Raw genomic sequence first — 11,110 nt, forward strand, 5'->3', positions numbered from 1 at the left:
AGGGTTGGTAACTCAGGAGAAAGAGGAGGCAACTGGGAATGGGTGCAGCGTTTTTTTGTTTGTTTGTTTGTTTTAGTATATGACAATATATTAAAATTCGGCAGTGATGAGAGTTGGGGTTTCATTTGTTCTTGCCTTTCCAGTGCCTTGAGTTGCAGTATTAGGTCGTTTATTTGGGCTCTTTATAATTTTTCCATGTAGCACTGAGAGCTTTAAACTTCCCTCTAGGGACTGCTTTTAAAGTGTCCCAGAGGTTGTGTTGTGTTGTACTGTCCTTTTTGTTGAATTCCAGGAATTCTTTTCTTTCTTTCTTAATTTCTCCTTTGACCCACTCATTGTTTAGGAGTGTGTTGTTTAATTGCCATGAGTTTGTGTAATGATTAGGGCTTCATCTACTGTTAATTTTGAGCTTCATTGCATTGTGGACAATTAGAATGTATGGAATTATTTCAATTTTTTGTGTTTGTTGATGTTTGTTTTTTGGCCCAGTATGTAGTCAATCTTTGAAAAAGTTCCATGGGGTGCTGAGTAGAAAGTGTATTCTTTAGTGCTTGGGTGGAATATTCAAAAGATGTCTGTTAGGTCCATTTGATGTATGGTATCATTTAATTCAGATGTCTCTGTGTTTATTTTTTTGTCTATTTGACCTGTCTAGTGGAGACAATGGGGTATTGAAGTCCCCTACTATTACTAAGATGGGGTTAATCTGTGTCTTAAAGTCCTGTAGTAGTGTTTTTATGAATTTGGATACACCATAGTTTGGTGCATATATGTTAAGGACTGTAGTATCTTCTTAGTTAATTGTCCTTTGATCAAAATGAAAACTTTGAAGTCTATTTTGTCATATATTAGAATTGCAACCCCTGCTTGTTTCTTAGTGCCATTTGCTTGGAATATTCTTTTCCATCCTTTCATCTTAAGGTAGTACCTGTCCTTGAAGGTGAGTTGGGTTTCTTGCAAACAGCAAAAAGATGGATTTTGTTTCTTAATCCATTCACTTAGCCTGTGTCTTTTGACTGGAGAGTTCAGTCCATTGATATTTAAGGTTATTCAAAAATGTGTATTGGTTGCCATCATTTTGATTGCCATTTATGTTCTTCGTCTTAATTTTGTGTTTCCTTAATTATACCTTTATTTTCTTTCATTTTCCCTGGGGTATAATTGTTCCTTTCTCCTCTCTTTGTATTGCTTCAGGTATTCTTTGAAGGGCTGGTTTTGTGGACATGTATTCTTTCAGGCTGTTTGTGTCATGGAAGATTTTTCTTTCCCCCTCAACTATAATAGACATTTTTTGCTGGGTAAAGTATTCTGGCTTGGCATCCATTGTCATTTAGAACTGGAAAAACCTTGGTCCAGGCTCTTCTGGCTTTCATAGTTTGCATTGATAAGTCAATAGTAATTCTGATGGGCTTTCCTTTGTACATGACTTGTCATTTTTCTTTTGCTGCTTTCATTATTCGTTCTTTGTTCTGTACATTTAGTGTTTTTACTATGATATGTTGTGGGGAGTTTCTTTTCAGATCCTATTTGGTATTCTCTGTGCTTTCTGTATTTGTATGGGGATGTCTCCTTAATTTCGGAATATTCTCTTCTACAGTCCTGTTTAAGATCTGGTCAGTACCATTAACCTGAATTTCTTCTCCTTCCTCTATGCCTATGATACATAGATTTGGCCTTTTCATGGTGTCCTACATCTCTTGCATATTCCATTCATGTGTTTTTTAAAAATTTTTCATAATCTTTGTTTGAGTGGTCCAGTTCTTCAACTTTATCCTCCAGTGTTGATATTCTGTTTTCCATTTCATTCAAAAACTTGCCCTGCTGAAATTCCAATTAAACCAGGTTTTAGATCTAGAGGTGAGGCTTTCCCCTGTTGTTTCAAGTTGGCTTATTGAGTTTTGCACTTCCTTCTTCATTTCTGCCTGAGTTTTCTTTAATGTTTCTCTTTTGTGAATTCATTCAGAAGTTTATCCCTATCGTCTTTTAAATTCTTCGATTTATTTGTTTGTGTGTCCTTTAAATTCATTGAATTCCTTGATCATGTTTATGATTGTTCTTTTAAATTCAGTGTCCTGGATTATCTCTAAGGGGTTCTCCTTGTAGAACTCTTCTACAGGACTGGTACAGTTTGGTGGGGACATAGTGTTTGGCTTTCCTTTTTTTTATTCTTTTGTTGTGATTTTGGCATGTGAATTTCTTTTGTTGGTTGTGATTCTGATATGAGAATTAAGTTGAAGTATGCTTCTGTTTGTATTATTGGTGTTCCTTGGTCCTTTTCTTACTGGTTATGTAAAGCTGGTTGGTCCAGGTTTCAGGTTCTCTCAGGTTTTATTTTAGAAGGAACTGATGTCTTCAGATCAGCTACTCAGGAGCACCCACAGAAGCCCAAGTCAGGTTCCAGTCAGGTACACTCAGTCTTCCTTCTAAGGTTTGGACCCCTACTAGTGGGAACTCAGAGCAAAATTTGGGAAGTTCCCTATTAGGCACTGAACAGGCACTCCCTAGTGGTCTGCTGAGATTACAGTACACAGATGGAGGTCGGAACCTGCCCTCTCAGGCTGTCTCCTAAAATCTCAGCTTTATCCTACCAAAGCCAAGTCTGCACTGGGGCCTTTGGAGGGGCCTCACGCAATTCCAGCTTGGGGATTGGGTATGGTGCAATTAGGGGAAGCTCACCACCAAGTGGTGGCAGGACCTGGGCACTCTCAAGCAGTCCCCTGCATTCTCAGCCCCTATGCCAGAGGGAGGCCAGAACAGGCACTCCCTGGTGAACTGCTGAGAACATAGGCACTACACAGATGGAGGTCAGAATCTATCCTCTCGGGCTGTCTTCCGCATTTTTCACTTCTTGTACTGAAATTAACCTTATTTCCTGTTCTTTTATAGCATCCCTTTCTCAGAAAAGAATACTTAACTACAAAAGTAATCAGCATGCTAAAAATATCCACCAGCACTCCTTTTTTTTTTCTTTTTAAGAAATAATAGTAAGATTTGTCTGATAGCACTGCTGGTTTACTACATCATCAGGCTTAAGAAAGCACAGTTGTTAAGATTCAGGTATGTTTCATGTAAGTGGCAGCAGAGTAGCTTAGAAAAACAGCACAACTTAGCTTACCAGATTCACTGATCTGCTCTTCAGAAATGGAGAGTAGAAGACTATGTAAAGAGGGTGTGCCTAGAGACATGCTAGTAGTCAAAGGCCCCAACTGACCTGGGCCAGCATTAAATCACACAGCTCATATCTCTTGAGGCTACACTGAAAATAAGCTCCCTGACACTAAACTTTCACTTAGACTCTGCCATAAAAGTTGCTCATTATCACTATTTGTTTTCCCTAATTGTCTTTTCATCTCAGTTCAAATCAACGTCAAATAAGAATGTATCTGTGGTAGGATGGATGGTCATGATGGCTGATGACCCGGAGCATCCAGACCTCTTCTTGCTGACTGACTCCGAGAAAGGTGAATTGTTAGAAAAACTAGGGTTAAGGGTACCAGAGACACAAACTCTTGATGAGCCCTAAACCTGGTTTAATTAGAATTTCAACAGGGCAAGTGTTTGAGTAATTTTATTGGTTGGGAAGTATTTTTATCCCATAATGTGTTTTAATGAATCAGCATTTCGTAGCTTATTTTCTTTACTACATGATCTTAAGTCTAAATTAAAAACCCAAGTAATCCAGGGGAGAGAGACAGTGAGTCTGTATACTATAGCTTTAAACAGAGGTTTGCTGTACAAGCAGTATGCCATCATCTATACCTAGCAATAATAGTCACTATCCAGTTCTGAGATGACAATTTTCCTTTATATAACTTTTATTCTCTTACTTATTGGTTGTCTAAAATCCCTTTCTAAAACAAAATGTCCAGTATACACTATATAGAGACACTTATTAGCCTGGCTTGGCTGTTGACCACTGAACTTTGAGCTAGTCAAAGTCCACCAGGCTTCCTGGCTCTACCAGAAACCTTCAGTGGATACAGTCGAGGGTCCATCAGAAGATCTGAGTCATTGTTGCTCTTCCCTCATAACAGCTACCCACTGTTGACAGCCAGCACACAAGAGTCCACAAGGCAAATTCTTCTGTATCTGCTGAGAATCAGCAACTTACTACTGAACTGTGTTACCTTATAACTACAGGGCTAATTAATATAGGGTTACTCCTCCCTGTAGCCCCAGCTGGCCTGGAACTCCCTAGTAGATCAGGCTGGCCTGGATCTTTAGAAATTGACCTCCCAAGTGCTGGGATTAAAGGCATGCACCACCAGGCTCAGTAGGTGCTATTTTATATCAACAAATATTCAGATTTAAGTATATTATAGAGTTTTAAGTAAAAAATTAGGTCTGCATGTCAGATACAAGGAAAAAACCTTACCAAAATGTCTTGGAGGTAAATAAATTTACAGAGTAAGAACTCTCTGCTCGGCTCTCTGAATTAATGCCCCAGGCCCTCAGAATCCCAGAAGCATTAGTTAGAAAATTGAGTTTTTTAAATGAGATCATTTTCATTGAGCTTTGCTAACAAATTCTTTGGTTTCCTTCCATTTTCTTAGCATACTTCATAGAACCATTCTGAGTAGCTGAGGTTTTTATAGTCTATACTAGTAGTAGTTACTAATATAAATTGTAGTCTTTACCAGCTTAATTATAGATTTTGTTATTCAAGCTAAATAAATGATGTCAGCAAGCAAAACAGGATTACATGACTTAAAGGCATTTGGTGAAGATAAAAACAATTGCTACTGAAAATGAAAAGACTCATTTAATGACAACAGACTGAAAGAAAGAAGCACTGTATAACATTTCAATATGATCAGGCTCCTGTGTCACTGAATGAAGTGGCGAGTAGAACAGCAAGAACTGTGAAATCAAAGAATGTAGATCAATGAGAAACAAAAATAAAGCTGAACTTGGAGCAGCCTGTAATAAATCATCTCTCCTTTATTCCCTAGTCACCTTAATATATGCAGCCATGTATATATCCTTACCATGTGCCAGTCTTGACACAGGTTGAATTAGATTTGATACAGGACCTAATGAGTCCACACGGTGGCTAATTTCCTCAAAGAGGGAGATACTGCCTAGTTCCCTGCATGTCCCCACAAGAACTGAACATCTGTAATACTCTTGGCAAATGTCTTAAAGCTAAAGGCTGAAAGTATTGCCAAGATTGTTATATAATTAGCTTATTTATATAATTAAGAATGAATGTTTAAGCATTAAACATGTTGAATCATTTTGACAGGTGAAAATTTAATAAACATTCAGCATAGATCCTCTGAGTAATACTAAGAACCCGATGTTGGGGCAGAAGACATCTGGTCTGACTGAGACCAGAGATTTAAAACCTAGTACTGACAAAACAGCTTAATAATTTTTTAAAAAGCCAACAGTATTTTGCAACCTTATCAATAGACAAATCTAGAGAAGCCATTGTTGGAAAGAACATTTAAGGAACATAATTACCTGTAATGTATAAGCAGTAGAAAGAAACTTTCTGGATGTTAAGGTCATACATGAATGTATGCGCAAAGAGCTCTTTGGAAAATCATGTGGCAAATTAATAGAATTCCAAAACTGAGCACTCTAGTCATGTTTCATTCAGTCTTTAATATTAACAGAAATATACGGCATCGTTTTTACATTTTTGTTGTTTTCCACTTGCTTTTGGTAATTTTAGGAAATTCATACAAGTTTCAAGCTGGCAATAGGATGAACGCAATGTTGTGGTTCAAACATTTGAGTGCAGCCTGCCAAAGTAACAAGCAACAGGTGAGCATTGCTCTTAATTCCTAACATAACCTGTCCTTTTATTTTACCTTTAAGACTAGGTCTCTTAATGCAATAGCCTAGGCCGATCTGGAACTCACTAGCCCAGGCTAACCTCAAATTTGGTATCCTCCTGCCTTAACACCATTGTGCTAGGATTATACCATGTACTACCACACCCAGCTGACTTGTTTTCTTAATGAACTAGGAAAACAGTGTTGCATTTTGTTGTTCACAGCAGTGAGATCTGAAATTCATATTTTAGAAAGGTGGGAGATAGTAAACAAAGTTTGTTGAGTCAACATATATGATAGAATGCATGAAATCTTGTGGGGCAAGCAATGGGGGAGTGTGTGGGGGGGTATAATTAAGATGTATGAAACGCACAAAAATTCAATTTAAAATAGTCAAATAGCCAAGAACTATTTAAGCAAACATAATAAAACTATATAATAATAAAACTGAGGAGAGAAGAGACAATGATTGGTAAATAAGGGCTCTCCCTGAGATGAAACTGACATGAATAATAAGGAACTGGCTGTGTGAAGACAGGGAAAATGGAGGACTGATTCAGGGAACACTGTGCAGAGCTGAAGCTAAAGACTTTCACAGTTACAGAAGCAGCTAGTGTTGCAGAGAACAGAAATAAGCTCTGCAGTGAGAAGAAGTGAGGTGGGGCTTAAATAAAAACTACCCTGATTTATCTTTGATCAACAACTTGCAATGAGTTCCTGTGGTTGGAATGAAACCGTTTGGGTTTTATTGTATGCTTTTATTTTACTGAAACCATGATGATGTGATGGAAAGGCTTTTTCTCTGTAAAGGAAAAGCTGTCTATTGTGTTTTCTAGATGCCTTCTCACGAGACACAGCTGTCTTTAAATTGATACATAGTAAACATAGCTGCAGTTACAGAAGTTTCTTTAGGCTTTTCTAAATACACTTGGAAGTCATGAACTTGGACATTGATAATACAAAAGTATGCTGCAAATGCCCTCAGCAGGTGATACTAAGTAATATAATGTGCTATAAAAATTTAGCTTACATATTACTGCTTTACCCTGTTATATCAAGTTTTTAACCCCCTTTTTTGATAAATGAGGAAACATAGCTCAGAAATGTTAAGTGATTTAGACAGGTCCACAAGTAAGTATTAGTCCTTTAACATAAACTCCATTTACCTTTTCTTTTTAAATATTATTGGGAGTTGGCTTTTTTCTCTCATTATTATTTCAGTGGTACATGAAAAACCAGTATTTAGTACAATTTTTAGCAAACTCCTTGAAAAACATGAAAAAATTTTTTGCCCATATCAATTTAGTTTCTGTGACAGAATGAAACAAACAGACCTTCTTTTGTCTAAGACTAAATAAACCGTTCAGGATTCAATTCTATGCTACATATCTTCTCTAAATATAATTGAAGGTAGTAAGTCTCATTTATAAAAGAATCTTGGATTCCAAAATTAATCTAGACAGTATATGCATACCAGCACAGAAAGCCTCAGTTTTTTTTTACTCAATTAGTGAATCATCTTAATATCATATAGGTGTGCATAATTGGTTTTGTTTCTGTATTTGCAACAGAATGGTAGAAGTTTTATAAATAAAACCTGTGAAGTTTGAACATTATTATTTAAAGGACGCTGACTCAAATGCAAGATTCCTTAAATATTCAGGCAACCTAAGAGACTTTTTAAAAAAATATTTTTAAATGTTAATGATTTCTGTATTTTTATATTTTATATGGATTTCTTATAACCAAACCTGGGAATGAGAATTTGACTTATACTTCGGTTATAATTGTATAGTCCAGTAAAATTTTTCATGCAAAAGCTAAAATCTGGGACTGAAGAGAGAGATCAGTAGTTAATAGTTCAGTTCCCAGCACCCTCCTCAGATGCTCACTACCACCAGGGGTAAATCAAGCTCCAGGGGATAACAGGTTTCAGAGAAAAGCTGCTGACACATAAGAACTGGGAAGCTGTATTAAAGGGTGAGGAGGAGACCACTGAATATGAATAGCTCTGCCAGCACTTAGGAAATCTGTTGTAAGAATTGAATTTTAACATGGTGAAACCCTCTTTTCCCTTTAATTAGAGAGTTGTTGAATTTTGGAGACGGAGAGTGTAGCTCAATGATAGAACATTTGCCTAGTGTGTACAAAGCCCTGGGTTTCATCCCTAGCACCACAATAATTTTTTTTTTTTAATTCAGACTTACAAGAAACCGGATTTAAGTACAGTGTATAATCTATAAACAGTCAATTATTACATAACCAGGAATTCAAAAAGTCAAATCTAGTTTACCTAATAAATTTTATTCTTTAATATTTATTTTCTTGATGTGCTCAGAGTTCTTAATGTTTGTTATAAAGTTATCAGTGCTGCTTTATAAAATGTACATAGAGAAATTCATTCTGGCATGATAAACTATGTGAAACACATTTGAAATTTACATAAAATATGTGAAACACATTTGGAATTCCTATGTTCTGGTATATTCACTATTTGAGCATTATTGAAGTATCTTCTGTCACATCTTTTTTATGTTTGAGTTTTTGCCTGCATATATGTCTACCATATGCATGCAGTGCCCAAGAAAGTCAGAGGAGAGCATTGGATTCCTTGGAACTGGAGTTATACACAATTGTTAGCTTCCATGTGTGTGCTGGGAACTGAGTCCAGGTTCTCTGCAAGAGCAAACAGTACTCTTAACTGCTGCGCTGTCTCTCCAGCCCCCAATTTTTTATTTTTTTAAAACACAGAGTTTATGTAGTCACTGCTGGCTTGGAACTCACAGACATCCACCTGCTTCAGAATGCCTAGTTTTGGTATTAAAGACCATACCAAGCCTCGAATTCTTTTTAAGAGATTTACATTGAGTTTGGTGGCTCATTCATGTAATCCCAGCCTTCACAAGTTCAAGGCTGACATGGGCTGCACAGTGTGACCCTGTCTTAGAAAAAAAAAATTTAGGTCAGAGTGATTTGGACTTGCCTAAATAACAAGAAAAGGCAAATACTGGCTTGCTAAACAACTCTTTTCAAAAACACATTTTATAAGCCGGGCGTGGTGGCTCATGCCTTTACTCCCAGCACTCAGGAGGCAGAGGCAGACAGATCTCTGTGAGTTTGAGGCCAGCCTGGTCTACATAGTGAGTTCCAGGCTAGCTGGAGCTACAGAGAGACCCTGTCTCAAAAAGACCAAAAAATAAAAAAGTGAAAAAGTAAAAACCATACAATTTATATGTTAAATAACACTATACTAGAATTTGATATAGTTTTTGATATTCTTGAATTTTTTTTAATCTTTTATTTAATATTCATACATGCATATGTGTTTTCCTTCCCTTTAGTTCCTCCCTTCTCCTCACCCTAATTTTCCCTCCCAACTTCTTGTGCTTTTTTAAAAATCAGGTTACAGAACCCCTCATCCCAGAACAAATTTGAAGGACAAAAAACAAAAGCACTTTAAGTAGGTCAGTGTGACAATTGTACTCAGTGACTTGTAAAACCAGCTTTAAAAAAAAAAAAAAGTCTCACTATGTAGCCCCAGCTCCTCTCTCTGTAGATCAAACTGGCCTCCTTCCCTTAGAGCTCCACCTGCTTCTGCCTCCTCACGTGCTGGGATTAAAGGCTTGCGCCACCCCACCTGAATAGTTAAAAACAACTTTTAAACAATTGGTTTGGAATAAACAATCAGTTTGGGATTTTTTTAAGGTTCCTACAAACTTGATGACTTTTGAGTAAAATCCTGAAAAAGAAGAGGTGCACCATTGTTCCTGAGTGGGAGCAGGGACCTGCCCAAAGCGCCAGCTGCAGACCATCGCGGGCCAGGAAGAGCCCCCGGCTCCAGCCCAGCCTGTGGAGTTCTGAACCAAAAAGCACTAATTTCAGGGAATAAAGCGAGATATTCCCAGAGAACAAATTGGAGTTGCAAAACAAACTGCCATGAACTATGCTTATCTCCGAACTGACCTGTGGAAACCACTGCCTTAAAGAATGAAAGGAAAACCAACATGAAACACCAAATAGTGTGTGTGAATCTTCTGGCGGTGCTGTGCTTGGAATAAATCGTAGCTAATTTGCATTTCTTTTAACTTTGTACTAATTTTGGAGGGGGAAACCGTCTTTTTTAGATACATTTTGAAAAGGAAACATTTCTCATGGATTACATCAGGAGCTCTTTTCAGCAGCAGTGGAGAGATACTTTGGATCCTGCCAGCAGCCAACCGGCAGGATTGCTCAGCCTCCCATTAATCAGCTTCCCCCATGCATTTCCCCACAGCCCGACTGGATTGTGGGAATTACAAATGTTAATAAGTTGTGGGGATTTGTTTGGGATAGAAGTGTTATATTTTGGATGAGGGGAGTGCTATTTAAACACTGAACTTTGGAATTCAGTACTGTATGGAGAACATCATTTCCTGCAAGAGACACATGCCAAGAGTTTTTTTATAGCGGGCTCCAGAAAACATGGTTGTTTCTAACTGAGGTTAAAGTTTAACTTTCAATATGAATTCATTGTTAGACCACAGATCTGCTTAGAAGAGAACTATAATCCCAAACTAAAGTTTCTGTAGAATTTTTTTTCCAAGTTAATTGGCTTGCCCCTTCTCCCAGTCACAGGTAGATTTTATCAAGGGCAATAATATTGGTGTTTTGCCAGGATGTTTTCCTTTGCAGTGTTTAATGTGCATTATGCCAGAGTTAATTTTTATTCAATTTGGTTTTGTTCAGTATAATATTCAAGAGCATACTTGTTTAAAAGATTCTTTATACATACGTATTTTCTTGTGAGATAAAATAATTTTAAGAAGAATAAAGGCAAAGTTTACAGTTCTAGGAATTATAAGCATAAAACCTTTCCTCCTTATATGACAACACAAATATACCCAAACATTTTTCAGAATGCTTGCTAGAGGTTCCTCACTGAAAATCATACTTTGTTGGTAATTGACCAAGCAGTTTGAGCTTTTAGGCAATAATGCATTTAATCTTTAAAACATAGGAACTTGGGGGAGGGGGAAAGGTTTGAAGGTGAGATAGCTTAGAATTTTAACAAAAAATAGTACTTAAACACTGTTAAGTGTTACACCTTCATGAGAAATCATCATGAGGGGTCATAACTCTTGGTATCTCAGAATGAGAAGGCCTTTTGACTTACACCACCTTGTAAACTGCTCCGACTTTGGGTCTTACGTAAAATTTCTCATTTATATTCTTAAAGAATTGTTTACTTTCTTGTCAGAAGTATCTGACCCTCAAGTCCACTAAACTTTAATAGAAAATATTGCCTGAAAGAAAGAATCTATCCAAAAGAAAGTAAAGGGATTTTTCTG

General features: G+C 37.1%; 1 protein-coding gene across 4 annotated transcripts in view; it reads left to right on the plus strand.

The window, feature by feature from the left end:
- Positions 1-11,110, plus strand: part of Ralgps2 (Ral GEF with PH domain and SH3 binding motif 2) — a 199,505-nt gene that overhangs the window by 160,105 nt on the left and 28,290 nt on the right. For 2 of the 4 annotated variants that reach the window (XM_008826130.2, XM_008826131.3), the window contains 3 exons: positions 3,356-3,461; positions 5,681-5,772; positions 9,489-9,858. In XM_008826130.2, the coding sequence (XP_008824352.1) occupies positions 3,356-3,461; positions 5,681-5,772; positions 9,489-9,518 (228 nt within the window). In that variant the 3' untranslated portion in view covers positions 9,519-9,858. Of the gene's footprint in view, positions 1-3,355; positions 3,462-5,680; positions 5,773-9,488; positions 9,859-11,110 lie in introns of those variants that run through there. The other 2 variants (XM_029560170.1, XM_029560171.1) reach the window with 1 other exon arrangement.

This window comes from Nannospalax galili, unplaced genomic scaffold, assembly GCF_000622305.1.
Source record: "Nannospalax galili isolate Female #2095 unplaced genomic scaffold, S.galili_v1.0 scaffold429, whole genome shotgun sequence".
Taxonomy (NCBI): Eukaryota; Metazoa; Chordata; class Mammalia; order Rodentia; family Spalacidae; genus Nannospalax; species Nannospalax galili.